The following is a 16,700-nucleotide window of genomic DNA, read 5'->3' on the forward strand; positions in this document are numbered from 1 at the left end:
AAACAAAAAATAGCAATAATAATAAATTAAAGCTTATTGCCACTGACAGGGAATTCTCTTTATGGGGAAAAAATCTACCAAAAACAGGCAATTTCTGAGGTAACAGCAGGGAGCAGCATTACCATTTTATTTTCAATACCAAAGTTTAACTTGGCAGTGGTTACAACTAACTTGTTTATGTCATATTCGATGCTGGAAGAACTTTAAACTGAAATGCTTGCTAACTCGATATGCTTGCGTTGCTTGCGTTTATTTGACGTTGACACGCGTTTTTTTGTTGTTGCTTTCTCGCGTGCATATAGTGAATGGCAGGGAAAAACAGGCAAAAATACATGGATACTTTGAAACGAGAAGCGACTTCACCGACGGCGTCTAAGCAGACCCCCCCCGCTCCGCTCCGCACAAAACTTGTTCCGGCCGCCAACTCACCGCCTCGCCTAAGCAAATTCCTGCGGGAAACACCGCCTTCCGCATGTCGACTTTGTTTTTTTCCAGCCAGCACCTTTCTTACTCTGAATCCGAGGTTTGGCTGACAGCGAGGTTATTGGCACATTATCGCCACCTACTGTTCTGATTCAAACCCCTACACCGCAGCAACAGACCTTCACAAAATAAAAGCATGTGAGCAACATGCGTTAACGCGCGTTAAAGAAAATATCGCCGTTAATAGTCTAATGAGTTAACGTGAAATTAACGCGTTAACTTGCCCAGCCCTAATATTTTTATTTGATTAAAAGTTCCAATCAACCAACCAATTGGCGTGACACTATCTGTCAATCAATCTTGGAGGCCCATTAGTAAATGACCAATCAGCAATCACAATTTGTCCCAAAGTGAAACAACTCTTAGCTGCAGAAACTGCACACCTTTTAGCTCCGACAACATTGTGGGGATTTTATATTACAAAACGTATTGCGGTCAGAGATATTTCATCAAAAAACATTGGTAAAACTGGTTAAATGTCAGTGGAGAAATGCGTTATTTTGAACGTTTAGTGCAGTGGTCACTGATTCGGTGCCCGCAGGCACCAAGTAGCACCCAAGGACCGCATGTGGCGCCCTCGAGCCTGTTCTAAAAATGGGAAAACCACCCAGTGAACTGCATGTAAAATGTCATTTTATGCCGTTGCTCTTCCTTTGCTATCACACTTGCGTTTAAATAGATTTAAAAAATTACAGAATCTAAAAAAAAGCATGAAAAGAGTGTTTATTTTACATAAAGTCAAGATGAGCTCTGAGACTCTTCTAGTCCAAAGGTCAGTACTGGTATGACACAGTACCAACAAAGTCGCTCTCAGTTTCAAATAGGTTGATGAACCCTGATTTAAAGGGTCTTTATTTCTTTCCCAAAACCTAAAAGGAGTCTAGACAAATGTAAAAGACAGATTTATGGCTGACCACATGAACGGCTGAACAAAACATTGGTCAATGGGGAACTATTGCATGTTCATCAGTAGGAAAGTAACTACATTTTTGGTTAATGGGTAATGCTTGACACTAGCATTTTGGATAGCTGTATGTTGTGACTTCTGGTTGCCCGAGTTAACAGAACTCCACTTTTGCATAAAGCATTTAATAGGTAAAGAAAATTTGAATTCCTACTATTAAATTTTACTGTAAATTCTTGCCATGAATAGCTCAGTGGCAGCATGAAAACATGTACTGCAGTCTTCAGTAACCATTTTAAATGACTAATAAATATATATTAAGTTGGGTTTTTAAACTTGGGCTTTAACATCAATTTGTCAGTGGATATCTAAAAATAACTTTTAGGGTACTTAAAACGATTTATGACTCGTTTGAACATCTTTCCATGTCTTCTTTGCCTTAATGTTGGTAGATGAGGCAAAAGTGCTTCTGGTAATGCTGCAAGCATCACTGCCATTACAGTTGGCGCCACATCAATTTCCTACTTTTTGTGAAGCCTACAAAATTATGAGGTAATAGCTATTTGTATCATGAAGTTTCTGAACAAATTATATAAAGTTGAATGGTTTGAAATTCTTAAACAGTGTTATTTAGTGTTGAAAGAAACATGATAAAAGATGTTTACCCCACAGTACTCCAGCAGCTTGATGATTTCCTTTTCATACACTGAATTAATTGTGTACTGCTTTTCCAGCTCTGCCCAGTTCACTGCTCTGCTGAGCACACCCTAGACCCACAGACAGACAGACAGACAGACAGACAAAGACATTATTCTTTATAATTTTTATTTTGATGGAACTGAAAGAAAACAGAAACAGTACTTGGCCATTCTTGAGCCATCACCTTTTTTTTGTTGTTGCAATTTTTAAGCATTCTAAAGATATTTCAGTGTTTTTCCTTAATGTACTTCTTGATTCTGAGATCATACAAGTTGCTATATGTTAAAAAGTTCACATATTATTATGACCCGACGAAAAAAAATAAAAACATTTTATGAAAAAGTGGATTTTTAAGGCTTTTTAGCTCAAGGCTCATAAAAAAATGTTGCGTGACCGATGACGTAATTCGTAGGCAAACGTTTATCTGTTGACATGGTAACAAGATACTTCCTGGTTGAAAACTCGCTTTCTCAAACACAAATAGACTAATGGCTAAAAAGTGTGTGGCTTATGGTTGGTCAAATACCAACAAGGATAATGTCTCCTTACACACATTTCCGAAAACGAAAAGTCCCAGTGTTGTGCGAAATTCAGCTCCTCCGTGAAAATATGTTCTCCTCTGTGTCGGGAGCGCTGCAGCAAGAGAGGCGGGGTTTCACAGCGCTTCTGATCAGTTTCTCGGTAAAACAACTCATATAATCATGTCAAGATTGTAACATTCAGTTTAAATCAGCAGCTGTTTACAAAATTGTAAAATAAAAATAAATAAACGCTGTCTTCAGGCAGCTGAAATATCCATTCTCTCCTCTTACTTATTACTTTGGGAAATAAAGAGCAACTGTTTCCAAATTCTCAAAATTTTTATGTGTGATAGCATGTAGTATACTAGAGATTTCCTTAATTCAGTAATCTGTCATATTTACCAGGAAGTCTACACTCTCGTCTTTTCAGGAAGTCTTAATTTTTGTGCCCTGCTATCAGCCAGTTTCCATCCTCTTATTTCAGCAATGGAAAATCATAAATACACACACACAGTTGGAATACTGTGTATGGTGACTGGTAGTTGACAGCCTTAGCAGAAATCAACTTGTGATCGAGACGGCTGGTTATGTATTATATATTCTACTATTCATTATAGTGATTGGGAAACAGATTGTAGCTGGAAAAATGTCGTGGAATTTAGCACCAAATTTGCTTTACGTTCTTTCAAACATGCTCATCTCCAAATAAATGTACATAGTTTACCTTAGAAGTTAATAAAAAGTTAACAGCTTGGTTCAGCAATAATTGGTTTGCATTGGACATTAGAGGAATATGTACACTTGCCAAAAAAGCCACACATTTTATGGTTAGTTGATTATTTGTTTTAACAATTCTCTTTTGAAATAAATCTTGTGGAAAGTGTTTTTATCTGTCTAAAACAATGTGCAATTTATGGAAGGAGCAGAGTTCAGTTGTGCAGATCCATGTAAAATAATTTCTGCCTATGGCAAACAGCTTATTCTGTTGTTTATTGAACTGGATGTTTGAAGTCCCTCACACACTGCTGTGGATGGTATCCATCTCTTCAGCCATCATTTGTCGCAAGTTGATTTATATACCTCTGTTGGTAACTCTGACACTAACAGGACTCCTGTACTGATCCTGCCAGGGTTCGAGGAGGTTGTGACCAGAATTGCAGAAAGGTAATTCCATCCTCTTATCACAAATTCTTGAGATAAGCTCTAATAAATTCCACGCTGTGAAAGTAAGAATTAAAATCTCTCTAATATTTCTTCCTTCTTTCAATCATAACAAGCCATGTGTTCCAGTGTCAGAGATGCTGTCCCACAACATCACACTGACTTGACATAAAGCTTTTTGCCATAAGCAGAAAGGATTTGCGAAGGTTTTCATGGTCATAATCCAAAAACTCAACTCACAAATGGATTTTCATTACAAATTTGGCACCATTTTTTGAAGGCTTTCAAAGAGGTTTTCATAGATTTACAGAACATTGTTGAAACAGAAAAAAATATTCAACCAAACACGTATTTCCTTGCTTTTGTGCCATTTTTAACTATAGGATTTTTGACTTTATCATTTAGAAAACATAAAGCATTACCGTTGTAAACACACTGGAGGCAGTGGACCACGACAAACAGGGAATCAGTGGAATAGGTTTGGGCCAGTTGGTCACTGCTAGGGATGCCATCTAGACACAAAGACACAAAAGAGGCTTCATGAAACATATGATGTTTAGGTAGAACATTACATATCATAGAGCATTCTTCTTTCATTTTCATTAATCCAAATTATTTTAGTAATTAAAAAAAAAAGACACAGGTGAAGATGACTCTCTGGATGACTAATTTATAGAAAACCCATCCAGATTTTAGTGTGGCAACACTGGATGGTGTCATTTTTATGAAATTAGTTGGTCCCAAACTGCACATAGTAAATCCTGGAAGATTTACTGGCTGACTGGAAAAAGCTGAACAAAGCAATGATTTTACAGGTTTTAAGAAGAAATCACAGAACATTACAGGAAAGGAGGTCAAAATTAAGTTTACTTTGGAAATCAGGACAAGTTTACCTTCTCGTGGGTCTAATCATAAACTTATGACAACAGTGGCTAAAACACTGCAAACATACCATGAGATGGTATCGTTTCTCAAATAGAAATGTTTTTGAAACTGACTCTCGCCAAATAGATTTCGTTTAGCAGAGCTCCACACCACTCCACACATCCATCTGGAATCGCTGCCATTGGGAGGGATTTCAATAAAACATAAAATTGACAAACCAATCAGGATCACCGGGCGGGATTTTTGTAGATGTGACGTATCAGAGAAGCGACTGTTTGGATTCAGACAACAATGGCTACTCACAGTGAGGAAGCAAGCGGTAACGTTGATGCTGCTATTTCATCAGTGTTGTCCAATCTACTGAATATTAATTCTGTGAAAGAACACCAGTGAATAGCTTTGAAGGCTTTTGTTAGTGGAAACAATGTTTTTGCCCTTCTCCTGACTGGGTTTGGCAAGAGCTTGTAGAATGTCAGTAAAGATGACAGACAAGTGGTTGGATGCAATCATTCATCCATCTATTCTCTAACACGCCTATCCCTTGTGGGGTCGTGAGGGTTGATGCTGCCCATCTCCAGCTGTCAATGGGTGAGAGGCAGGGTGATCCAATCATATGCAAGGATTTTTGATAATGTCCCTCCAATGAAGCAATCCCAGATGGATGTGTGGAGATCTGCGGAACAAAATCCATCTGGCAAGTCAGGTTAACTGTTTTTGGCAAAATAAAGCAAAAATTAATATTAACTTAAGAAAAAATTCACAAACTGGGAAAAAAGGGTGTTGCCGTTTCCACATGTCCATTCCCGCTAAATTACCACAACATCTTTTTTCCCCAGCCTTTGCCACAGAGGGTTTCTCCATAAGAATTTTTTTTAGATGCAACAAGAAACTCTTTAGCAGTTGCCACCTAACTACGGGACGGACTGCTGTGGGGGCATATTTTATCTACTCACATATCCTCCCATAGAGATGCCAGTCATTCCTAAGGGCCAGTATCCTTCTCTCTCCAGCCAGTGCAGAAGCACAGTTGACTCCAGAATCAAAGCACCGCCCATCACAAACAGGTCTGAAACATTCTTTAGACATGACCTCCTAAAATATGAAGAATGTAAAGAACATTAACTTAATGTGTTCACATTAACTTCATATGAATTTAATGTGAACTGGGCAATGCTAAATACCTTTCAGGAACTAACAATCTCTATTCAGTTATTCTTTTTTTAAACCTCATTTTCTTCAGCATTCTCCAGTCTGGGCGAGTAAACTATATTGTCAAAAGTATTTGCTCACCTGCCTTGACTCACATATGCATTTAAATGTGCCGTGACATCACTATATAAACCATTTCATGTATACAATAGTTGACATTGCTGCATATGTAAATTCTCCAAATAATTTTTATCAATAATCACCTTTTTGTAGGGGGTTATTTTGTCAGGCCAGATTTCCCTCCTCAGTAAAAGAATTTGGTATGGAAATGATATGTGGCTCTACCTAGTTAACTTCACTCTGATTGGCTACAACTATATTTGGAAAACTGGTCAACAGTGCCTCCACACCCCTTCCCCCCTCCATCCACTCTTCTCAGTGCATCATTTTGTCACAAATCCATTATTATGGTATTATGAATAGCGAAAGTCGCTGGAGGCTTTTCAAAAGTCGCTAAATATAGCAACACAAACGCTAAATGGGCAATACTAGACTGTTGTCTCCTTCCCGCCTGAGAGCAGCACAGCAAAGTAGCAAGCTTTACAGCCAGACAGGAAGAAGCAGGTGGTGTTGGTTTTTCAATATAAAGTACATTTTAACATTTCATGATACTTAAATTAATTTAAAACTCTGATTATGGTTAGTATAAGTGCACAAATAAATGCTATATATGGTATAGGAGATATATATATATATATTAAACATATATATATATATATATATATATATATATATATATATATATATATATATAGATATAGATATAGATATAGATATATATATATATATATATATGTTTAATTTGCAGTCTACACTTCATCTCCGGTAAATACAACTTAATTTTGCACTAGTCATTGTTCTACTTAAATCATTATATAAATAAAAAATTAGGATAGATATTTAAGTCAAGACGTAAACTTTCGTTTCGTAATGATATACGTACATGTACAATGTATGCAAACCCTCTGGCATGAGTCTGTGAAAAGGATTAATAAGACAAAACCACCAAAATAATCCTTTGTGAACAACGATTTTTTTTATTAATTGAATGCTTATTGTGGATTCGTAGTAATTTTCCGAGTTTTAATTTAAATGCATGTACTGGGTTAGGCAGGGAAATCTATTGGCCAGCCCCACCAAGATTTTTTTTCACCAGCCGCCACTGGAGATTTGTCTGGTCAGCGCTGAGACTGAGATGAGAAACCTGTCACTGTGAAAGTTGACGACAGAGATTATAAACTCTAACAGGCTAGAAGTGCGTAGAGCTGGATCAAGCAAGCATAAAGACGCAGCGTGAACCCCTGTGCTTCAAGCGTCGCAGCCGAGAGGAAAATGTCGGACTCTAAAGGCTTGATTCACCAATAAGGTTATAAATCTACACTGACAAACAAACCCATAGATTGTGTAACAGTGTAATAGTACGGTCAATACCTTAAACCTACTTTATTTTATTGAGTATTTTTTGAACAGTTGTTTTTTCTTCTGTTTAACCCACTAACTGAACAATAATGTGTTAACACTTCTCTTTCACTTTTTAAGAAAAGTAATACATGTCTACTTCCATGTCTGGTCGGATAAAAATGAGACAGAGTTGACTGGACCGGTTCTTCCAGGGTCGTCAGCCCCGCCCCGCCCCCCGAAATATAACATAATCTAACTCTTAACTTTTGATAAAAGTTCAGAGGTCTGTTCATAACACTTTGGTGTCAGAATGCCTTTTGGGTTGCTACACAATGTTATAGTTTTATAACATTGTTTTGAAGAGGAATATTTGAGTTTACCGTTGAGTTTGTCTGCACACATTTGACACCTTTTTTTAAATGACACATTTGGCTTCAGCTTAATACATGATGTGATACAGTAAAATAAAACAATTTAAAAGTTAACCATATTACCTTTTTAACATATGCCTGAGCAAATTTTCGGTTATCCGGGTCATCGCAACAACAAACAGGCTTAAATCGGAAGCAACCGGACTTTTGCTAAGTTCTTTCTGAAAAGTTTGCGACACCTATCCAGGAGTCTTTGTCAATTCTGGTGGCTCGCACTTAATAAACCTGCACTTGGTGCGCCACTGTTTTAAAGGACATGGAGTCCCATACTCCTAGGCGCATTTAACATAATGTCCTATACTGTTGGATGTCCGGCCCCTAATGTGTTGACCTAAGTTAATTAGACCTGACCTATGGCTATGGGAGTAATTGGAACGATTACCTGATTTCGATTATTTGGATGGGTGAGCAAATACCTTTGGCAATAGCATATTTCTTGATTTACTCCTTTTATCAAACATAATCAATTTTATTTTTACAGTGCTTTCCAAGATACTGTAAGACGCTTTACAGAGGTGTAGCATTAAACAACACAAAACAGCATAAAAGTACCTAAAAAGGGATACTTAAAAACTTTACGGAGGTACAGCATTAGAAACCAAAATACAACATAACAACCCATAAAAAGGCATATTTGGCCATCTGCTGAATCATTTCAAAATTCTGAAGGATTTTTCAAATTTTTACTTCTCTAGCTGAGTATTCGAAACAAGACCCATCAGATATTGAGAAATTAAGTCACCCTTTGAGAAAAAAGGTATTGCAGACAAAGCAATATGGTTACGCTTATCCGATTAATTATTTAGTGGAACTGCAATGCTTAGGTCAGAGTTCATTACTGTAGAACCACAAGATCCACTTTGCCCCTTTCTGAAATGTGTCTAGGAGTAAATCGTTATGGTGCAGTGTCTTTGAATGCAAATTAGGCAATTCACCACCCACACCCCACCCCCGCCACAGGTGACAGAGCGTTGACCTTAAACCAGTTTGGCCCTTTTTTCTTTGTATGCTGGGGGATGGTGTAATGAATTGTGTGGGCTAATACATCCAAGAGCTGAACATTATGACTTATCCACTTGTTGGTTCAGCATCCTTAAGCTTGGACTACAAAATCAAGGCGAAAAATAACAATGGAGGATTGGCAAAACTGATTAGCTGGAAGTCCATGACCTTGTTTATTTGTTCCACAGCAAATACTGTGACGTGATTGTTCAGCAAAATGTAATAGAAGACAGGAAAAAGGAATGGCTTGAGAAATACGACTGCAATGCTTCTGCTGCCGCTGTGCAACCTAAGAAACCTCTCCCCCACGCCGCGGTCTTTTTTGTCTTTGTACTTCGGTCCCACTGTGTGGATGATGACTCATACCACCAGGTTAAAGCCTTTTACATCTCCTTGCCATCTTGCTTGCCATTTTTCAATTGAGAAAATACACATTTCATATCGTGCTTCTTTCATTAAGTCTATATGATTCAAACTCATTTACTGAAAGCTCTGAAACAATATTTACAGCAGATAATAGCAAAAAGCTATTATGTGCTAAATCTGTTATTTGTTTCTACAAAATAATGTTTCCACAGTAAGTCATCCTTGAAGAATTCACTTACAGTTGATCTTTGGGTTTTCGATAGCCATGTGAATTCTTAATCAAGGAACATAAAACATGGCACACATTACAAACAAAGGTACATGTTGTGTGTTACAAACTAGGAAGACACATTTCTGTTAAAAATTCACACTTACAGAGAGCTGATCAATGCGTTTTTACTGTTTGAAACTATTTTGACCTGATATAGCAGTTGTAGAAGCCAATATGTATAAAATCAATTTAAGAAAGGAAATGTTGTGTGTGTTTCACCGGAAAAGGAAAATCGGTTTTGACCGCTTGACCAGGAAACGCTGTCAACCCACAGCTGGCCGTTTGTATCATCTTTATAAGCAAGCAAAAGTGAGAATAAATCGGCTTTTAACTGCAAGAACAGCGTCTGGACATTTCCTGTTTACCATCTCACCCCGCCAAATGCGGGGTGAGATGGTAACCACAAGATTCTGGTTTAAAAACAGTCCAGTGGCTTTAAGTGGCAGCTTAGCCCCGACAGCAGTCTTTGTATTTTGGGTACTGTTTTATTAGGCTGTTCTGTTGTTCCTCCCCTCTCTTTTCCTTTACATCCATAGGCTATTCCTCTTTGGTTTTATGACCCTTTGTTTTCAATTCAGTGCCATTTCCAAAGGTTACATGGTATCTGTGGGGATGGTGATTGGCTGACCAGTTTCTGCTAGTGGCTGAGCCATCGCAGTTAAACTACTTAGCTTACTAGTTAGGTACTAATTAGCTTACCCTTAATAGCTACCACTCAGATTAGATACAAAGATGCACAAATACAGATCTCTGTTTCATTTCTGTATTGAAGCTGTTTTTTTTTAATCTTATATCAACTGATCACAAAGCTGTGATTATTCCGCATTGTCCAGTTTTATTTATTACTCAATAATTGAGTTATTAGCCATATTAGTGTTGGTTCATTATCTGAGCCATTTGCTGGTTAACTGATAAGAGCATTAATACCATTATAATTTATCAATTAGAATTGTCTAAATGTCTTAAAAAATTATATTTATAATTACCAACCCAAAGTTCACAACAAGTTTAACAAACAAAACGTTAATTAAGTACATTTACTTGTGTACAAAGATACACTGGCTGTTTGGGCAGGTGGTGAATGACACAAAAGGATATAATATGGATTTTCCAGAAGCAGAGAAGCCATTCCAGCCTCCTTGATCATAGGCCGGGCCATCAAGGTCCGTCGACGCCAGAAAAACTAAAAATAATAAGTCAGACAAACAGAATAGTATGAGTTCGTATCACTCCTTAGTGATCAATGTTCAAATGCAGTGATCTCAAATTCAAATCCTCGAGGGCTGGTGTCCTGCAGCTATTAGACCCTGTTTCCATACTCGGACTACCACTCTTGTGCTCCTCAAATGTGCGCTCCTGCTAAAGGTTTGAGTGCATAGTGTGTCCCAATTTCTCCAGAGTTGTCTTTCGCCACGCCCCCTTTGCGCCCTCGATCCAAAACTATTACCCACAATTCATTGCTGCAAGTGACGTTTTGAGCGAAAAGGGGAAAATATGCCAATAATACGAGTCATAAAACAACATATTTTAGTTTTGCGTTTAAAAAGACCTATACTCCACATTTAAAATCATACTGCCACCTTAAATCAACGACCACTGGCCAGTTTGTGTTTCTTAAAACAAGTTTGGTAGATATTTTTCAAATTTAACTTTTATTTTACTGTCACAGGTGAAATGAGTTTTAACCTTCCCCAATTTAGTGTTGAAAATGTTCACCGGGCACAGTGTGCCTCAACTAAGGCTGAGTGAGTTAACAGCTATAAACAATTTAAACATTTTATGTACAGTCATGGCCAAAAGTATTAAGAATGACACAAATATTATATTTTCACATGATCTGCTGCCCTCTGGTTTTCACGTGTGTATGTCAGATGTCATCACATATGTACAGAAATACAATTGCAATCATATTATGAGTAACAAAAGCTTTTAAGGACAGAATGAGTTAATGCAGCAAGTCAATATTTGCAGTGTTGACCCCTCTTCTTCAGGACCTCTGCAATTTTCCCTGGCATGCTCTCAATCAACTTCTGGACCAAATCCTGACTGATAGCAGTCCATTCTTGCACAATCAATGCTTGCATTTTGTCAGAATTCCTAGGTTTTCGTTTTTCCACCCGTCTCTTGATGATTGACCACAAATTTTCAATGATATTAAGATCAGGGGAGTTTCCAGGCCATGGACCCAAAATCTCTATGTTTTGTTCCCTGAGCCAGTTAGATATCATCTTTGCTTTATGGCAAGGTGCTCCATCATACTGGAAAAGGCATTGTTCATCACCAAACTGCTCTTGGACGGTTGGGAGAAGTTGCTCTCGGAGGACATTCTGGTACCATTCTTTATTCATGGCTGTGTTTTTAGGTAAGACTGTGAGAGAGCCGACTCCCTTGGCTGAGAAGCAACCCCACACACAGTGTCCGAAATTAACTTATTCACCGGCCAAGTTGGCCGGTAGATGTAAAAATCAACCGGCCAGGCATATTTTTTACCGGCCAAAATATTAATTTTGACCAGACCTCAACTTTTATAAAAATTAATAGTGAAATTATGTTAATTATGGGGGGCGTGGTTGGGGACGTGGCTGACTGGAACCTGGAAGAGAAATCTTTGTTTCCTGAATTAAAAAAATATATATATTGTAGTTGATTATAAAAGACATATGAATTATCAGATTCACATCCAGCCGATAAAAAACACTACAGATTATCATTATTCTATCCATGTTGGCCTTATTTGTGAATGAGGCAGAGTTTCATCAAGCCTGTACAGTCAGTGGGGGTTCTAGACCAAATTTAGCAGGGTGGGTCAGGGTGAGGCCAGTGTTTTTTCACAGGGGCACAGAACAAAAGATTGGGGGGGGGGGGGGGGGAACTTAACAGGTCAACATTTCATCGTTTAAAATATTAAGTAAGCCAAAGAGCCAATTGTGGCTCTGGAACTGCAGGTTGCAGACCCCTGATCTTTTCTCAATACAGCGGGAGCTTAACGTGAAACAGCTTGATTTTAATTATTGTTATTTTTTTTATATTTTTTTTTTTAATTATTTTGTTATTTTATTATTGGGTAAAACCATAAACGAAAAAATGCAACTGATCCAAATGACCAGTCAGTCACGTTATCTTTGTCAGCATTTATCATCCTAAGAAATTTAACATCATGTTTTTAGTACAGGGGCCATAACAGGGGCCAGGAACAGTTCTACATGGGCATAGACCCCTGTTGGCCCCTGTTCAGAACCGCCCCTGTGTATGGTTCAAAATTTTCCCCTCAGCTGCAACACTTAAAGCACTCAGGGTTCACGCTGCGTCTTTACGCTGATTTCGCTGCTGGATTTTACCCTCGTGCGCTGCGCCCCCGATGTTACAGGTTACATGTAACGTAATTTTGCGCACCTGAATTCAAGCGCAACGCACCACGCCCACCGAAGCACCGCTGGTTCTGTGTCGTTAAAAACAAAAGAGCATGAAAAACAGTTACCGACTCTCCTACTGACTTTAATTGAGACATTTTGGTACGAGTGGAAGGACATTAAACGTAGCGATTCACGTTTTGAAGGCTGGCCGCTGATAAAAGCACCTCGCTCCGAGATGGGGGCGGGGGAGGCGCAGTAAGAGCGGTGAAGCACAGAGCCGCAGCGCAGGTAGTTAAAAAAAAACAGAATAAATAAGAACGAAACTTATAAACAGACTAATTGGCGTTTTAGACTGTATCTGGTTAGCAGATCTGTTTTCTGATCCAGCGTGCAGCATGACTGGTTCTGAATGTGAAAGAAGCTGAACCAGCTCAGCAGAAGGCGGGTCTAGACTGAGCTCTGGATGGATAGAGCTGTGAACGGATCGTATGGGTTTTGTTATTTTTATGTTACTTTTATTTTATTTGGTACAAACTTTTACTCGCCATGTGGCAGCTAGCCCTCTGAAATTCACTCGCCAAACGGGAAATTTACTCGCATCTGGCGACTTGCGAGTGTTAATTTCGGACCCTGCCCACACATGAATGGTGGTAGCGCTCATCTCGTCTTCTCCGAACAAGCTGTTTTCCAGATGTCCCAAACAATCGGAAAGGGGATTCATCAGAGAAAATGACTTTACCCCAGTCCTAAGCAGTCCACTCCCTGTACCTTTTGCAGAATATCAGTCTGTTGCTGATGTTTTTCCTGGAGAGAAGTGGCTTCTTTGCTGCCCTCCTTGAGACCAGGCCTTGCTCCAAGAGTCTCCGCCTCACAGTGCGTGCAGATGTACTCACACCTGCCTGCTGCCATTCCTGAGCAAGCTCTGCACTGCTGGTACCCCAATCCCGCAGCTGAAACACTTTTAAGAGACAGTCCTGGCGCTTGCTGGTCTTTCTTGGGCGCCCTGGAGCCTTTTTGGCAACAATGGAACCTCTCTCCTTGAAGTTCTTGATGATGCTATAGATTGTTGACTGAGGTGCTATCTTTCTAGCTGTGATTCTCTTTCCTGTTAGGCCATTTTTGTGCAGTGCAATGATGACTACACGTGTTTCTTTAGAGATAACCATGGTTCACAGAAGAGAAACAATGATGCCAAGCACCAGCCTCTTTTTAAAGTGTCCAGTGGTGTCATTCTTACTTAATCATGACAGATTGATCTCCAGCCCTGTCCTCATCACCACCCACACCTGTGTTAATGGAGCAATCACTGAAACGATGTTAGCTGGTCCTTTTAAGGCAGGGCTGCAATGACATTGAAATGTGTTTTGGGGGATAAAGTTAATTTTCTAGGCAAATATAGACTTTGCAATTAATTGCTGTTACGCTGATCACTCTTTATAACATTCTGGAGTATATGCAAATTGCCGTTATAAAAACTGAAGCAGTAGACTTTGTAAATATTAACATTTGAATCATTCTCAATACTTTTGGCCATGACTGTATACATAAATCAATACATTATATATATATATATATATATATATATATATATATATATATATATATATATATATATATATATATATATATTAGTGCTGTCAAACGATTGAAAATTTTAATCGCGATTAATCGCATAATGTCGACAGTTAACTCAAGGTTAATCGCAATTAATCGCATATTTTATCCTTTTATTTCTGAAAGTGTAATAGCCTGTTTGGGCATTTTAATGTGCAATTTTGCAATAAATGACACTAATAAAATACATGCTTGTACAAAACATATTTTTATGTTATTTTTCAAGCACTTTTCAGAATTGGAATGAAAACATCCTGGTGCCAAATGTTAAACTCTGGACTATAATGGCTAAATGACTAATCATGACGCCCTGATGTTTACACCATGTGTAAACAAATGTGTAAATAAATACCTGTTTTCATGCTGATATATTTTTTTTGCATCTTAAACAAAGCTAGACATGGTATTATGCATAAACATATAAATTAATAAAAATTGTACATTTCAATAAAGTCATAAGTTTTGTTCATTTCTTCACTCTCTCTCACACATCTAATTCTGAGCTTTCACACCAACAACAATACAGGTCATTCCAGTCTTACACTTTGCTTGCAACTGGGCAGGAGCTTAATACCCTGAATGAGACTGTTTAGCAACTGTTTAGTAACTCCAGGTCCTTCGTTTGGCAACGTGATTCAGCCTTAGTTTGTCAAATACAGAGAAAATAAATTAATAAGCATTAAAGTACGGTTTATGGGTTGGGGTTTCTGCAATTTAATCAACGTGTAAAAGCTCATCTTCAGAACCAATGTCTGCTCAAAATGGTGATCTGCACCAAGTAATCTACTTTCAGCAGTTATCACCGGTTATTACACCGTAAACTGCAGAAAATACGTGCAGAGTTGCTCTGTCTGCCTTTACTACCGTCGGCTCCTATGGCGGAGGGATAGTTCAGCTGGATACAAAGTGTGGGCAGTGCAGGCAGGTCTCATAATAACCGCTGTTTCGTCACTTATTTTAGAGCCCAAATAAGCGATTTCACTGTCAGAAACGTGCCCAAAAAAACCGCAACCCGTGACTCATGAAATTTAGAAGCGCTTTTAGAAAAAAGAAGCCCAAAGTCGCATGTGTCCAAGGGTAAAAGAAACCCTTCGGGGCGGGTGTGTTTTGCTACAGTTTTCTAGCACTCTTGAAACTACGGAAAGCGCCGAGGGTAAAAGAAACACAGTCCGGAGAGCGCGGCGGGGGAAAAAACATTAGGGAACAGTGTGTGTGCTTTAACGCGCGCAATTAACGGTGACAAAAAAATTGCCGGCGTTAAAATGGGTTTGCGTTAACGCCGTTAATAACGCGTTTAACTGACAGCACATATATATATATACATATATATATATATATATACACATATATATATATATATATATATATATATATATATATATATATATTTCTCTTGCAGTGAAATATATTTCTCTTGCAGTGAAATAATAGAAATTATGGAATTGGAGGGAAAAGGAAGAGAAGAGAGCGCAGAAGAGGACTTTAGGTAATGATGGGAACATGGAAAGGGGAAAAAAGGGAATGATGACCAGAGAAGGCCCTGGCTTGAAAATTCTCAAGGACAACTCGAGAAATGCTAAATCTGTTTGGGAGACGTTAGTAAGTAAAACGTTTTCCCTAAATAATAATAATAATAATAATAGCAGCCAGGTTAGTTTTATTCCATCTGCTTTGTTGAGTTTGTTTAATGTATTCACTCTAAAATTTACGAAAGCAGCAAGTGACGTTTTGCATGTCTATTTGTTGTGTTTGTTTTATCTGAAAGTGGCTGGTTCCAAAAAAAGGAAGATACCACTAGTAACAGTTGATGAAATTGTAAAAAAAAATAAACAAATTTATAAAAAATACCTTTATTATTATTTACTAATTCTCTGTATCAAAAGAAAACAATGTCACAAAAACATGCTATCATTAACGAAAGGCACAAAACATATTTTAGGTATTTTGGATTTCTTTTGGGTACCGTATTTTTCGGACCATAAGGCGTACCAGATTATAAGGCGGACTGTGAATTGACGGGTTTGTGTCTCTATGTCCACACATAAGGCATATGTGTGACAGAGGCGCTAACAGAGCCACGCGGGCACAGGCCCCGCGAAGCAGCCGCCAGGAGCGAGCCGGCGACGGCCGAGCACCCGGACCCGGACACTGAGGACCACCAACACACCAGCGGGCCAAGGCGCCAGCCAACACAGGATAACAGAACTGGAAGGATGGGCTCCACACTTAGTGGAGACCTGAGATGTCCCAGGAGAGGGGGCAATTGAAACCCAACCAGAAAACCAGGTATGCAGTATTGCTGCAAAGCCATCAACAATGCAGACGACTGTCCACTGTGGCTCTACGTTCTTTCAGGAGGAGTAAACGCTGCTTGTCAAGACTTGATGAAATCTGCTGGGT

The 16,700-nt window shown here is 38.6% G+C and overlaps 1 protein-coding gene across 3 annotated transcripts in view; it reads right to left on the minus strand.

The window, feature by feature from the left end:
* The window catches only part of abhd18 (abhydrolase domain containing 18), an 81,858-nt gene that overhangs the window by 27,968 nt on the left and 37,190 nt on the right, over nt 1-16,700 (minus strand). For all 3 annotated transcript variants that reach the window (XM_036130086.1, XM_036130085.1, XM_036130084.1), the window contains exons 6-10: nt 10,432-10,516; nt 9,302-9,329; nt 5,607-5,745; nt 4,191-4,280; nt 2,053-2,154 (exon numbers count right to left, since the gene is read on the minus strand). In XM_036130086.1, coding sequence (XP_035985979.1) covers nt 2,053-2,154; nt 4,191-4,280; nt 5,607-5,745; nt 9,302-9,329; nt 10,432-10,516 — 444 coding nt within the window. The remainder of the gene's footprint in view (nt 1-2,052; nt 2,155-4,190; nt 4,281-5,606; nt 5,746-9,301; nt 9,330-10,431; nt 10,517-16,700) is intronic.

This window comes from Fundulus heteroclitus, unplaced genomic scaffold, assembly GCF_011125445.2.
Source record: "Fundulus heteroclitus isolate FHET01 unplaced genomic scaffold, MU-UCD_Fhet_4.1 scaffold_28, whole genome shotgun sequence".
In the NCBI taxonomy this organism is placed as follows: Eukaryota; Metazoa; Chordata; class Actinopteri; order Cyprinodontiformes; family Fundulidae; genus Fundulus; species Fundulus heteroclitus.